Here is a 15,393-nt window from a genome sequence, read left to right on the forward strand (position 1 = left end):
AAAATTACACTAAATTTTCATTACAATTTAAAACATATATTTATATGTATGTATGTATATATATATGATCCTATTTTTCATTGTAACTACAAAATAAACAACATAAACTAAAAGGGATTAACTGGATCGAAACTAGGTCTATTTGATCAGTTACAAATCAAGTCACGATTCAACCCAATTAAGTAAATGGGTTAGATTATATATAACCCAAATCCAAACTCGATCCTATCTAATCTGTTTGACAAGCTTACCTCTATATGGTGAGAATTGAACATTTATCACTAGAGTGAAAGGAAAACTGTCAATCACCAGCAAACCTATGATTCTTAATTCATTATTTTATAGTTATTTTTTGAAAAAATTGTCCTGAATAATTTCACATACTGTCCATTTGCTGTGAATAATTTCAACTATTGATAAATTTTAAATCTGTTTTCTTTATATTTATTTGAGCATATTTAAACAGAAATTCAACCGATATAATTATTTACAGTCCAAAAGTAAAATAATATGGTCAAGACTCGATAAATTAACATCCGAATCAACTCAAAATAAATATATTCAAGTTCAATTTTAGTTATATTCTCATCATAAATTTAACGGAAGTTCTATTCTCACCAGAAACGATTAAACAATTTGGCAATTTTTTTATCCGAACCATGTATACCCCTAATTAGTGGTTGTTACTTGTTACCTTGACTCTAGAGAGTTCAAGCAAGTTGTGAACAGGTTTTAACTATTCCAAGTCACAAGCCTATCTTTTCGACGTCGTCCGACACTCCCCCCAAAAAGAAAAAAAAGAAAATGATATACTCAAGTATTTCATGATATTATCCCTCTAAATTTTTAAATAATTTATTTGGACGTAATGGACAACGATAATGGCTTGTAGCTAGCAGACATTTTCACAACCATATTCTTCTAATCTTATTCTTATTACAATTATTTTTTACACTCGAATTTATATATTACAATACAAATTAAAATTACAAATACAATACAAAATACTCCTACTCTTTTATACTTTTTATTTATTACTCTTTATTACCAATATCCATATCATCTTTCATCAATATTTTTGTTGTTCTTAATTTGTTTTCCTTCTGATTCTTCTATATTTTAATCAAACACTTACCATATATTAAGAGTAATTTTCATTTATTATTATTATTATTATTAGTAGTAGTAGTGGTATTATCTCCTTTGCCTAAGCTTCAATTTACAGCTTTCAAAATGTCAAAATCTGTAACAACCGACCACATGTTTGATTTATTGCTTCATCTTCCTAATTTAGTACTTCTCAAACCAGATAAGCTTTGATTTTCCTTGTTTGATTGCTACTTTTTCTGGGTTTTACCTTAATTTTGATCATAAAGCTTGATTTTTTAGCTTCTTGATTCTGTTTTACCCCATTTCTTGATCTGGGTTGTGGTTAGTTTCTAAGAGGATAAGCCCAAATTCTGTCTGTTTGGTAAAGGAAAGTTGGAATCTTTTTGTTTTTGGGATTCTTTGATTCTTCCTTTATTTTTGTTTTGGTGTAGTCCTTAGCTTAATTTTGCTTGTTCTTTCACTCTCTCTCTCCCTCTCTTGTTTTCTCCTCTCCTTTCTTCATTAATCTCATTAGCTTATTGTTTGATGGAGGAAAAGTTGGCATCTTTCAAGGAAGTGGGTTAGTTCTTGGATTGCTTAATTAATTTTCCCTGTATTTATTCTCTTCAAAATTGGAATTTTCCTGAATTTTCTGGGTTTATATAATAAATCCCTATTTTCTTCAAACTTTAGTCTATATTGGGTTAAAATATTACTGTTGATGAGTTTGCTACATGTTCTTGGTTTTGGGTTAAAGGCTGGTCATGTTCTTCTGTTAATATGTTGCTGGTTTACATCAGTGATCCCCATGAAGAATTGGCTGACTGATAGTGGAGTAATGGATGGTAAACCTAATATAGTTGGTGATGGTGGGAAGGTTTTATGTGATTGGTGGAAAAGTTTTATGAAAACTTGTAAGATCCATAAACTTAAACCCTACTTTGAGCCTAAAAAGTTAGTCAGACAACCATGGTGGAAGTATCTATGGATTGCTTGGGTCATTTTTTGGGTTATAATCTGTCTTTCAATCTTTTGGTTTATGCATTTGTATGCTTCAGAAAGAAGGAAAGAAGGACTTGGTAGTATGTGTGATGAGAGAGCTAGGATGTTGCAAGATCAGTTTAATGTCAGTATGAATCATATTCAAGCTATGTCCATCCTAATCTCTACTTTTCACCATGGAAAAAACCCATCTGCTATTGATCAGGTAAAGAGAATTCAAGTTTGTTTATGAATTTTTCTCATGATTCTATCTTGAAATGTTGTGGGTTTAATGGTGTAAATATGTTAGATTAACTAATGTATTACGTTTTTTGTGTATGGGTTTACTTCTATTCTGGTTTTTGGTGTATGTATTTACTTGAATTATGTGTTTTGGTGTATGTTTTTACTTCAATTATGGGGTTTGGTGTATGTTTTTACTTCAGAAATAATGGCATAGGGGTTTTGTTTCTAGCTTGAGTTTGAACTAGATCCTACTTGTATTTTGTTCCATGTTCTAATATAAGGTGTTATATGCTAACAAGGTGAACTTTGAACAAATATGTTGTCAATGGTGAACTAAAAGGATTAGTACAACGCTTAGAAGGAGAGTGGTTCAAAACAGACCTGAAAACCCGATATTTACTGACCTTGGACTCAACCCGACTTCAATGTAAAAAGGAATGTGGACACACGACCCGATTTTGAACCGACCCAAAACATTTGACCCCACGACCCGAATGGACACCTATACTTAGAAGCCTTTAAAGTTGTCTAATTTTGAAATATATGATGCCAAAAGCTTGGTTATGTGGGTTAGTGCATAACTTCTTCCTTTCAAGAATTTGTTATGTTACAAGTAGAATAGCTTAGGCGTAATTATGACGTCCTTTTTTTTTTTTTTTTTTTTTCTTTCAGCTGTATTGTTTTGGATTAATTTTGAACGTAGACATGTTCGATCGAATTGCTAGTATTTTTGGCCATTAGTAGCTAACTGTATAGTTAACCTTGAACAGCAAACCTTTTCAAGATACACAGAAAGAACTGCTTTTGAGCGGCCGTTAACAAGTGGGGTGGCATATGCTGTGAAAGTTCTCCATCCTGAAAGAGAACAATTTGAGAAACAACATGGCTGGGCAATTAAGAGGATGGATACCATTGAACAAGAACATTTTCAAAAGGCTGATAATGCCGAGCCTTCTCCAGTTCAAGAAGAATACGCCCCGGTAATCTTTGCACAAGATACCATTTCACATATGGTTTCCGTAGATGTGCTTACTGGCAAGGTGACTTTTTATTCTTTTGACATCGATACTCATTAGCTATACAAATACAAGCTGGCTAACTTGAATGTGCTGCGTTTCCGTAGGAGGATCGTGAAAATGTTTTGCGAGCAAGAGCTTCCGGAAAGGGAGTTCTCACAGCCCCTTTCCCGTTGCTTAAGACTGGCCGCCTTGGAGTTATATTAACTTTTGCTGTGTATAAAAGAGAGCTTCCCTCCAATGCTACCCCAGACGAACGAATTCAAGCCGCTGATGGGTATGTCCGACTGTTCCCTACATTGATGTTGGTGCTAGTCTCAAACAGTAGCTTGTTTGTTTTGTTCCGTAGGCTATACCTTGTTCACAGTATCAAGAATCAAATTCCTGATACTTTCAACTGCAAGCATATAGCAACATTACACAATAAAATATTCACAAATCCTTGTATGAGACGGTCTCACCGTGAAACGTGCCTCGTACTTGGGTTAAATAGTCCAATAATAGAAACTTTTAGCTTATGAACTTCTTGTTCTAACGTCGTTTTAATGTCTCACCGTGAGACGGTCTCATACAAGACGGGCCGTAAAAATTTCCTTTTGATTTGTGCTCAATAGGCATAAAGAGAATAGAAACTTTCATATGGATGCAATGTAAACATCCATGTTGTCTTCGTTTAAATCAATTTAGCATAATTCACCAGCCTTTTGAATTGGCGATTCTCTTAAAATGGCCCAAAAATAGCCAAAAACCTATCCAGTTCACTTTCCTTGACTCGCGATTCATGAGGAGATTAGCGAATCATGTGACACTTATCTAAATTTGCCGTGCCAATGAATCATGTAATAGTCATGCAGCAATGACTTGTAAAATTCGCAGCGCCAGTGGTGTATCATGAGTGATAATAAGTAACAAAGAAAGTTTCTGCCAGGTATCTAGGAGGGGTTTTCGACATAGAGTCATTGGTGGAGAAATTACTTCAGCAGCTTGCTAGCAAACAGACTATCCTCGTGAATGTGTATGATACAACTAATTCCTTGCAACCCATCAGTATGTATGGCTCAGATGAATATGTTGATGAATTGGAGCATGTCAGCCCACTAAACTTTGGAGATCCTTTTAGAAGCCATGAAATGCGCTGCAGGTACGAAGGTTTTCCCACTAGTAACATTTATTCAGCACATTGATATGACTTGTATACTGTGTTACTTGGACTCGGTACTAATGTCGGATACTGGTACGTGTCTAACTGTCGGATACGTCTAAATATTCAATTTTACGTCTAAAATGAAGAATGTAAGTGCCATACCAATGTCCGAGCATCAAGGACCGGACACGGGTACGTGAACCAAAATGAAAAGTCCAAGTAACATAGCTTGTATATTAGTGCGTGAGAGAATTGTTTTTAGAATCTTGTTCTTTTTTTTCAAAGAACTCACTATCTATCTCATTGCTCATGATTTTACAGATTTAAACAAAAACCTCCATGGCCGTGGGTAGCCACTGCGCTTGCTATTGGGATATTGGTGATTGCTTTACTTGTTGGTCACATATTCCATGCAACTGTAAATAGGATCGCTAAAGTAGAGGAAGACTATAATGATATGATGGAGCTTAAGAAACGAGCTGAGGCAGCAGATATTGCCAAGTCCCAGGTAAATGCTTCTTCTGTTGCCATTAACAAACGATGTTTCAAAAAAACTACTCCAATTGTTCCGTTTTTACTCAAACGCTAGCTTAATAGGTTGTAGAGTTTTTGGGACAAATATTTATCTAGGCCTGTTCAAAAAAAAAAAGTGTTCAATCTAAGTTGGGATGGGGGAGTCTTTGATCGGATTATACATAATCATTTTAATTACTTTTTCCACTTGAGTTGGGTCCCAAAGATTTTTATGGGACACGGGGAAATTCTTATTTAACAAGAGGTTTTTGAACATTTTCTATATTTTCTTTATCTGATAATTTGTTGAACATCCTGCAGTTCCTTGCGACAGTTTCACACGAGATCAGAACCCCTATGAATGGTGTTCTAGGTAATTGTTTCGGATAATCTGTTGTATCAGCGTAAAAGTATGAAATGTGAACGCGTAATTAATAAATATATGTATTTCTTTTATCAGGAATGCTTCACATGCTTATGGACACTAACTTGGATGTTACGCAAGAAGATTATGTAAGGACAGCTCAGGCAAGCGGGAAAGCTCTAGTTTCTCTTATTAATGAGGTTCTTGACCAGGCAAAAATTGAGTCTGGTAAAGTTGAGCTAGAGGCTGTTACTTTTGATTTGCGTGCAATTCTCGATGATGTTTCATCCCTCTTTTCGGGGAAATCTCAAGAGAAAGGAGTAGAGGTAATCTTCACTAAGCCCTTATGTTCAGTCTCATGGCTTTTACGTCCTGTTTGGTAATTAATATTATACGGTGGTAATGACCATGTTTGTCCAACTTCAAACATTTTTAGTTGAAAACTAGTGTAATTTTAGTTGAAAAATCTCTTGCTACCTTGATGGCCATGTTTGTCCAACTTCAATCTCATTTTTTTCATAAATTTCATTCCAATGCCATTGGAAGAAGTGGTATTAGGTGGTAATGAAAATTTATAAACAAAATTTTTTGTTGTAATTAAAGTTTCATTACCATGGGAATACAAGGAACTTTTGATGAAATTTTACTCTATAAATAATTCCCATTACCATTATTTAGTATCACTGACCAAACTGACTGTTATTGGTTTGTCATATTTTATTTATTTTCTGAAAATTTTCACGTTTGCGTTTTTTCTCTACAGCTTGCAGTTTATATTTCCGAGCAAGTTCCAGAGTTGGTTGTTGGTGATCCCGGAAGGTTCCGTCAAATTATTACAAATCTTATAGGAAACTCGATTAAAGTAAGTAGCAAGTCTCAGGATAGACTTCTTTTCGTATATATATATATATATATATACATTTATATATATATATACATTTATATATATATATACATATATATATATATATATATATATACATATATATGTATATGTATATGTATATATATGTATATGTATATGTATATATATATATATGTATATGTATATATATGTATTCTATTATATAGCCTCATTCTATTTGCTGTTCTGAGTTGTTCTTTAATATGGCAGTTCACGGAGAGAGGACACATTTTTGTGACGGTCCATCACGTGGAGGAGGTGAGAAACGCAGTAGATTTGGAAACGGAGTTTTCATCGAGGAACACATTGAGTGGCCTGCCTGTTGCCGACAGACGAGAAAGCTGGGCTGGATTCAATGCGTTTTCTAAAGATGTAGCATCTAGTTCTTTATCATTGTCTTCCACTAATCTTGTCAACCTAATTATCTCAGTTGAAGATACAGGTTGTGGCATCCCCTATGATGCACAACCTCGCATCTTCACACCCTTCATGCAAGTGGGTCCGAGAAACGGAGGCACAGGCATAGGATTGAGCATAAGCAAGTGCTTGGTTGGATTGATGAATGGGGAGATCGGGTTTGCGAGTAAGCCCAAATGTGGTTCTACCTTTACATTCACTGCAGTTTTTGGCAACGCTTCCTTAAGTTCAAATGTAATAAACAAAATACCAATCAAAAATCGTACTAATTCAGCATCGGCCGAATTTCATGGTATGACGGCATTAATCATAGACCCAAGACATGTTCGAGTTAAAGTGGCCCGATATCATATCCAACGACTAGGTATCAATGTTGAAGTAGCTTCCAATTTGAACCAAGGTTTTGTTATTATTAGTTCCGGAAAGCGCATCGATGTGGTGCTTATTGAGCAGGAAGTGAGGAATACGGATTATGAAGATGTCTCCGTATTCATCACTAAATTGCGAAACGTCAAGAATGGGAAAGAACCTCCAAAACCTTTTATTTTAGCTAATAGTCTAAGCTGTGGTAGAGCGAATTCGGCTTCTAGTGGTGTCGATACTCCTTGTATCATCATTAAACCGCTGAGGGCAAGCATGTTAGCTGCGTCACTACAGCGAGTGATGGGTGTTGGGAACAAAGGAAACATCCCGAACGGACAGTTGCCGACTTTACCTCTCCAAAACCTCCTTCGCGGGAGAAAAGTTCTTGTTGTTGATGACAATAGTATTAACCTAAAAGTGGCTGCCGGGGCTTTGAAGAAGTATGGAGCTGAAGTTGTTTGTGTAGATAGCGGGAAGAAAGCTATCGAGAAGCTTTGTCCACCACATTCTTTCGACGCCTGCTTCATGGACATACAAATGCCGGAAATGGATGGGTATGTATATTTTGACTTCTACTTTAGATAATTGTCTATCGCCAATTTCTAACTTACCGAGTAGGCCTGTGCAACGGGCTGGAAAAGGGCCGGGTTGGGCTCTAGTAGAAATAGAAAGCGGACTTTAAACAGTTTGGGCCCATCAAGCCCAATGCGGCCTGACATGGCCTGACCTGTTTATCTACATGATCTTCAACCTAAACAACAACACTATCATTAAATCAGCCTAAACATTAACACCTTAAACAAATACAATCCTAACTATACAATTTACAAAAATATGAGACTGAATCTCTTTTTGCAGTTTTGAGGCTACACAGAAAATCCGAGAAAAAGAGCATATCATCAATGATCGAATTCAACAAGGTGAAGCAGTCACTGAAGCCGTTGAAAAGAAATCAAACTGGCACGTGCCTATTTTGGCAATGACTGCAGATGTTATCCAGGCAACTCATGAGGAATGCCTCAAGTGTGGAATGGACGGGTATGTCTCGAAACCATTCGAAGCAGAACAACTTTATCGAGAAGTATCACGCTTTTTCCAAACAAGTGCTGCTCCTGCTCATCACAGTGAGTAGGCCTCTTAGCTTCACATCGAGTTTTTCAGATGGCACGAGCGTAAGCTTCTTGCCTGCTGGATGCTCAGGTCTCAAAAGCAGCCCGCAGTCTTCTATTTTGCATATAAGTAAGCTTTCCATTTCTTTACTCTACAATTTCGGGTCCACAGCTCGCTCTTTTAGCATCATCGTGCGTTTTTTTTTTCCGAAAATCATATGAATACCTTCCTAATTTATTCCTTAAAATCCGAATTTGAAATATTGATTTTGTGTTTTTGTTCAACACAATGCAACGTAATATGCCAGCTAATTTGTTTTTGAATCCGCAATTCGTTCAAAATGACCCGAAAATAATCCAAAACTGACCATTTTCACCTTTTCGATTTGCAAGTCGCAATTATATTAGTGAATCATGTGATTCTGGTCCGTAGCATTTAAAGAATTATATAGGTCTATCTAGTGTCGGATGTATGTTATCATCATACTTACCGTTTCTTAATCCATATAACCTGCAGAAACGATTAATTTCGCATTAGGGATGACATATACACCATTCTTGATTGGGTGACGTTTGATTGCTCTATTGAGCTGGTACGGGCACATTTGTAAGTTTCTTTTTCACAGCGAGACGGGCATATAGGATGAATTACCCATGTAAGTGAAGAGCAAGCCTTCTTGGACCTTTTTTTGGAGTCGTAGCTCCTTAACACGGGGCTTCGGAAGGCTCGAGCTTGCTGCCCTCATTTGGACAGGTATTTGTATCATAGATTAGCGTTTGCATAGCATTGGCAGAGTGTGTAAAGAATGCGCCTTGTATAGATTTTACTCGAATAAAAGACTTAGATATCTTGTTATATAGTGTCACATTTCCTTCCCTCACAGAGTTCGTGACCGAGAAGGAAAATAGTGTATAAACTCCATTCGAATGTAACTATTCAGCCTGTATGTTGAGTATAGCTTGTAGATATCCTACTTCTAGTCTAGTTTAAAATGTGAGTAACTTTTTGTAATTTTCTCGTGTGTTCGATTATCAACTTTCCTCGTGTGTTGAGTGGCCGACTGAGCTTGATCTATGGCGTCTTGAGTTGGTGGTCATGCACGCTATGCTTCTACAATGTTGCTTCAGTAGGAGTTCTCGGTATGTCATGACATATCGCTCGCCCAATGCTGATCTTTTGTGCTTGTTATCAGATCAGGTCGAACCTTGTACTTGGTCAATAGTGTATGGCTTTTTTAAAACAAATTATCATAACATATATCTTTAAAGTGGTGAACGTATATTATGCAATTTTGGTGCATTCATATCAATAATTCATATTAGAGATAGCAGAAGTGAGCATGATAAGCTCTAACAGTCTTTCGTATGAGAGTTATTTGGGTTAGAAGTGTGGATGCAACATTTCTTGTCCTCATTCCTAACACTAAATATTTCACTTTGAGGGGTAGTTAAGATTCAAACCTATGATCTCTTGTCACGCTGACTTTTGATATTATAATGATGAACATACGCTTATAAGGGATTATTAATATGTTTTTGGTGAGTGTTGATTTGTCGCTAAAATTAATTTATAAAAGTTGAGAGTGATTTTGTTACATCATATTCTATCACTTGGCGCAATTTTGGTCTATAAAAAAATTTGAGAGTCTATCATGCTCAAAAATAAGAGTTTGAGTGAGAGAAGATGATAGACAATTCATACTCCTACATCTTCAAAGATACTATATCAAATCCCCGCTCCATTGAGTCTTTTTAGTAATATCAACCAATCAATTACACACCCTAAATAAATAATAACAATAACAATATGCGATAAAACTAGATTCACATGTCAGTAATTTTTCAAAGAAAAAGATTAAAAACGAAAAAAAATGTTAACAAACTTTAATTTGTGATAAAACATTTTAAAGCCTTTTTTTTATACTTCACCTATGTTTTGAAATAGTTGATACGTAACTATTTTTGATGTTGATTGATAGTTTGTTAGTTAAACTTATTTTATATATTATGGTTAATGTTGAAGAAAAAGTTAAAGTGAAATTTTGTTTAAATCGTATAAACACTATTTTCATAATATTAAATTTTTGTTAATACATAACTCAAGAGATAAATGACCAAAACATAAACAAAATCCTTTTATTAAAGAAACTTTTAATAAATAAACTTTTATTATAGAAAGAAAAAACAACATCACTTGTCTAAGAATTTCAGCTTTATTTTTACACTTGCTTTGGCGTCATAGTCATATTTTTCAAGTCTGAATTGCGTAAATCTGAGGCTACTACCAAGTATTAATAATGTTATCCCAATTTGCCCTCATTATTTCATTCTCATTTATGTCTCTCTCTGTCTGATCTTCGGACGAACAAGAGAGAGAAAACCCTAATTTGACAAATTAGGGCTCAAAAACCATGGATCCAGATGCACTTGCTAAGGCATTCGTCGAACACTACTACTCAACTTTCGATGCTAATCGTCCTGGATTGGCGTCCTTGTACCAGGATTCATCTATGTTGACCTTTGAAGGTCAGAAGATTCAAGGTTCTCAGAATATCACTGCAAAGCTTACTAGTCTTCCTTTTCAGCAGTGTCAACACGCCATCACTACTGTTGATTGTCAGCCTTCTGGTGGAACTGGTGGCATGCTTGTTTTTGTTTCTGGTAATCTTCAACTTGCTGGCGAACAACATGCTCTTAAGTTCAGTCAGGTATTCGTCTTTTGAAGGCTAATTTTGTTATAATTAGTTCAGGATGATCAATTGATTGATTGCGGATTGGTTTGATATTGTTGATTTGTTTTTTTGTTGTTGCTGATTTTGTGGAATTTGGGTAATTGATGGGTTAGTCGACAATGAGTTTGCAAATTAGGGTTTTAGAAAATTATTTCGTTGTAAACTGTTGATATTGATTAATTGATTGATTGCGAATTGGTTTCATATTGTTAATTTGTTTTATTTGTTGCTTATTTTGTGGAATTTGTTTAATTGATTGGTTAATCGACAATGAGTTTGTGGATTTCATTTGACGGTTGTAGTTTTTGGATCATTTTTGTTGCTTTGATTTAATAGTGCATGATCTTGAAATTGGATCCCCTTCATTCTTTTTGGTGGTAATGGATGTTGAATATGCTCTACTTTGCTAGGTTTTGTGTTTTGATTATGTGGAAGTACTCAATATTGATCATTTCGTATTACTATCAGTCTCTGGTTAGGTTGCTTACGAAATAGATTTGTGGTTTTTTTGTTTCATCACGGAGAACTTGAAGTTAGATTTGTATATTCTCTAGTAATAGTACTAAAGTTATGGCATGAAATGCATGTGGAAATTTTTATCACAAATTCACAAATTCTTAAATGAGAAGGTCTCGATGGTGAGACCATTTCTATATGGCTCGTCTCATGGTGAGACGCTCTCATACAAGATGAGCTGTTTTATTAAGGTGTTCTTAATAAATATCATCGGCATAGCTGTATATAATGCCATTTACCCTTGCAAAATTCACTCTTATAAGTTGTACTTACATACTTGCAAAATTCTATGTGTAAATGGTTTGCTATTCTATTTTTCAGATACTAATTTTACAGATCAATAACATTTACCCTTTAGAATGTCTATTGATAAATGACCAATATAATGCCAATATAATAGGGGGTAGTTCAATTTTTATAAGTTTCACATTTTACCTAGTCTCAATTGGCTGTAATCAAATTTTTTAATGTAGAGTATTTGATGAATTTAGTGCTAATATCAGCTCATGAGTTGATGCTTAGCTCTTCTGGTGCTATCAGCATAAAAAATATGTTGTTGAGTAATCTTGACAAGACATGGGTTGGTTTGCTCCTTGTTGAAGTTGAGTAATCTTGAGTAATCTCTGTAAACATTGAATGTTGTTATGTACCTTGTAGAAGTGCTTTGTGATAGCCGGTGTTGTGTTTCTCTTGCTATAGCTGCTTTTTTTTTCTTGTTAACTTCATCTAATTTGCTTTTTCTTCAGCTATGTATTCTTGCACCAAGTTTCTCATTACTGGAAAGAGCAAATAGCTGTGTTTAACTGTTTTATTCAATTGATTTTGACATCACATTTCTACTTTGATGAATGCATGATTTATCTTTCTCATGTTTAGTTGTGTTGTTTAATCTTTCTCACTAACACGTACTTGTACCAGATGTTCCATTTGATGCCAACACCGCAGGGAAGCTATTATGTGCAAAATGACATTTTCCGGTTGAACTATGCTTAAATACAGTGATGGCCTGATGATTATTCAGTTTGGACATTTTCTCTGATTATTCAAGAATTGAATCAAATGTTTCTTATGTGTTTTAGTTCCACAAGACCATAACTTTGGATCGAAATGGGTATATTTTTGGCTGGTTATATTTATCATTTGTCTGAATTATGCATTTTACATCTGTACCAATGATTTAGATCTGGGATTTGTATGAAACGTTCTTTGGAATTTGGATGTTACCCTGAAGTCTGAACAATCGCCTTCAGCCTTTCAAATTTCATGAAGTATTCAGAGTTATTCTTGTTCATTGTTTTCTTTTGTTTTTGTCTTTCCCCCTCTCCCAGTCAACATTTACGCGTTTTATGCAGAATGTGATTTGTCATTTTAATTGAGATGCTGTAGCCTGTAGCATCATAAGAACCAACACCAATGCTTCACATGTCTTTGGGCCATAGCAAGTAGCAAGCACTTCGTATAGATTTTATTACCCGCAATATTTCCTTTTTTTTTTTTTTGTTATTTAAATTCTTTTACACTATGTTTCTTTTTATTTATTTATCAAAAAATAAATATATTTATATTTATTTAATTCAATTACCCTTTATATAGTGCATTTAAAGTTATCCACTCCTAATTTTCTCCGACCATATATTACACTATCTAATTCAATTACCCTTATTATAGTGCGTTTAAAGTAACTTTTGGCCCCTAATCCTTAATGACTTAAACAAATGTGTTGAAATTTTTAAGCATTGAATTATGATTTTATAACAATTCCAATAATATGGCCATAATAATCAAAGTACGTGACTTGAATTAGACTGATTTCAAAAATTGCAAATCATCCAATCTTGTATTTCAAAAAAGTATTTATCTGCATTTCTTTCGGTGCTTGCAAAAGATACTCATAAATCATCAAAAAACGCAATTGGCATACAAGTTTCCTGATCAATGTACAATAAAACTTGTACAGAAAAACCAATGTTTGACAGTGAACAGAGCTAAATCAACACCATCATGCTTCATCACCATTTATTAACCCTGATATGTCCATGCTATCATTTACCTTTGTTAACAAAGATTTTGTGTCGCTTTCTTCCTTGATTGGTTTCGGACGTTTGATCATTCCGACCACCATGTTCGTGAACGATTTTAATGGATGAGAAAAGCCTTCTTTCAGCTTTAGTAAAAGGGAGACCTCTGAGGCTTGCCAAGCTATCGTAAGAACAATTAGAGCCGAAAGCAACCAATGAGTAGTTTTGTTTTGTTTCTCGATTTTCTTCAGTCGTTTATTGACATCTTCTGCTCTGATTTCTATGTCTTCTTTCAAAGTCTCGGTTTCGTTATCGATCTTTGTTTCTACTTCATCAGCAGGCACCGATTTCAGTTCAACCATGGATTCTGATTGGATCACGAGTTCATCTTCTTTCAGGGATTCTAACTGTTCATAAAAGATAAACTTAATCAGAAACCTTTGAACAACTTGTTTTCTTGAATGCAGATTGAGTACAATTTGCACATGTCCCCATGGTTTGTATTAGACTAACACAAATTCTTGGGTGAGACGGTCTCATTATGAGACACCCTCCATACATGGCTGAATAGCCCAAAAAATACTATTATTAGCATATAGACTCCTTATTTTAATATCGTCTCATCGAGAGATAGTCTTTCACAGAAGTAGCTCATAGACTAATTCATGACCTATGGCTACTAGCCTACTACAGCAAACAGATACTATTCACCTTATATTTTCAGAATAATGTTATTTGGTATCCAGTACTGATAAGCAAGGTAATCTAGGCTCGAGCGCAGATCATTTAATTAAAAATCTTATTAATACAGAATTGTATAATATATAATACAGTATCAAAAGTATATAGAATCTAAAGAACACATGATTCAGGCTCAATATCCTGCTTCCTGAACCTATTTAATGTAGATTGATCATGCAAAATAGTGAACACTTGCCCAATTCAGGTCAGAGTACCCAAAAGTCCCTATCTATGGAATGTACAACTGTTAAGACTTGGAAAACGAAATCCACCTTAACGGTCTTTCTGAGTGTTGGTACTAAACGGTGATATTTATTTCGAAAATAACTGCATAATACATATGCCAGAATCACATTTTTTTCAAAAATAATTTCGCTAAAGCCGGGATTGAAAACCTATTAATATTGAATAATATAACATTTAACCGGTGCAAATGACAGCAATTTTACATTAAAAATGAATGTTCGGCTGTCTAAGATTCCCCTCTGATTATAACAAAATTGAATTTCGCATAGAGAGATTATGTTTACCTGAGAAATCAATTTGATAAGTTGTTGATGTTCATCATCAACGCCATTGATGGAGGTTAGGGTGGCTGAGGGTTGTTTAGATTCAATAAGTTGATGGATAGCTTCCTGAATTTGATCAATCTTTTTGCAGGGGATTGCTGAGCTTTCCATTATTAGTAGGGATTGAAATACTACCATGGAAAGGAAGGAGAAGAACAAATAAAGACCAATCGGTTATAGAAGGATGTTGTCGTGTCGTGTCGTGTTCTTTTGCACTTGCAACGCTGCGAATAAAACAAATGAGATTTCATGTCATGATGGGATATTTTCTTTCCTTTTTTAGTAGATAATGGTATTAGTCCTTATTTTGGAGATTGGTGGGGTATTTTAAGAATTTCAACAAACTTTTAATAAAAATTATTTTTTGATAAAAAGGTGCTAATTTTTTATTCGGAATCTCTATAGACAAAGAAAAAGCAAAATTAGTTGTTGTTATGGATGATAAAATTAAACCCCATGTTGTAAAATTATAAAATAAAAAACACTCAACCACTAGATAAACTTATCATGTTAAGTTTATTGTAAGAGTAACAATATGAAAAAAAGGTTTTCAATATGTTCAACATGTTCAATTGCACAGGTTTTTAAAAAATTAAAAGTCTTAATATTAAAATAATTATAGTATATATTAAGTGTTTAAGAAAACAAAGTTGTTGGAAAAATATTATAAT

The 15,393-nt window shown here is 34.6% G+C and overlaps 3 protein-coding genes across 3 annotated transcripts; 2 read left to right on the plus strand and 1 right to left on the minus strand.

Annotated features, from left to right (window-relative positions):
* The first annotated feature begins 989 nt into the window (after positions 1-989).
* LOC130807787 (histidine kinase 3) lies at positions 990-9,221 on the plus strand. Its single transcript, XM_057673121.1, has 11 exons — positions 990-2,296; positions 3,087-3,356; positions 3,440-3,609; positions 4,261-4,473; positions 4,798-4,984; positions 5,311-5,362; positions 5,450-5,679; positions 6,117-6,215; positions 6,468-7,591; positions 7,896-8,276; positions 8,664-9,221. Exons 1-10 carry the CDS (start codon positions 1,811-1,813, stop codon positions 8,167-8,169), a joined length of 3,105 nt encoding a protein of 1,034 aa, XP_057529104.1. The 5' UTR covers positions 990-1,810; the 3' UTR covers positions 8,170-8,276; positions 8,664-9,221.
* Positions 9,222-10,342: 1,121 nt separating this feature from the next.
* Positions 10,343-12,693, plus strand: LOC130809158 (nuclear transport factor 2A). Its single transcript, XM_057674810.1, has 2 exons — positions 10,343-10,854; positions 12,313-12,693. The coding sequence occupies exons 1-2, from the start codon at positions 10,558-10,560 to the stop codon at positions 12,385-12,387; spliced, it is 372 nt and encodes a 123-aa protein (XP_057530793.1). The 5' UTR covers positions 10,343-10,557; the 3' UTR covers positions 12,388-12,693.
* Positions 12,694-13,046: 353 nt separating this feature from the next.
* LOC130809157 (uncharacterized) lies at positions 13,047-15,076 on the minus strand. The gene is made up of 2 exons (XM_057674809.1): positions 14,684-15,076; positions 13,047-13,819 (listed from the first exon to the last, which is right to left on the minus strand). The coding sequence occupies exons 1-2, from the start codon at positions 14,858-14,860 to the stop codon at positions 13,394-13,396; spliced, it is 603 nt and encodes a 200-aa protein (XP_057530792.1). The 5' UTR covers positions 14,861-15,076; the 3' UTR covers positions 13,047-13,393.
* Between the last annotated feature and the right edge of the window lie 317 nt (positions 15,077-15,393).

The sequence above is a fragment of the Amaranthus tricolor genome, chromosome 3 (assembly GCF_026212465.1).
Source record: "Amaranthus tricolor cultivar Red isolate AtriRed21 chromosome 3, ASM2621246v1, whole genome shotgun sequence".
Taxonomy (NCBI): Eukaryota; Viridiplantae; Streptophyta; class Magnoliopsida; order Caryophyllales; family Amaranthaceae; genus Amaranthus; species Amaranthus tricolor.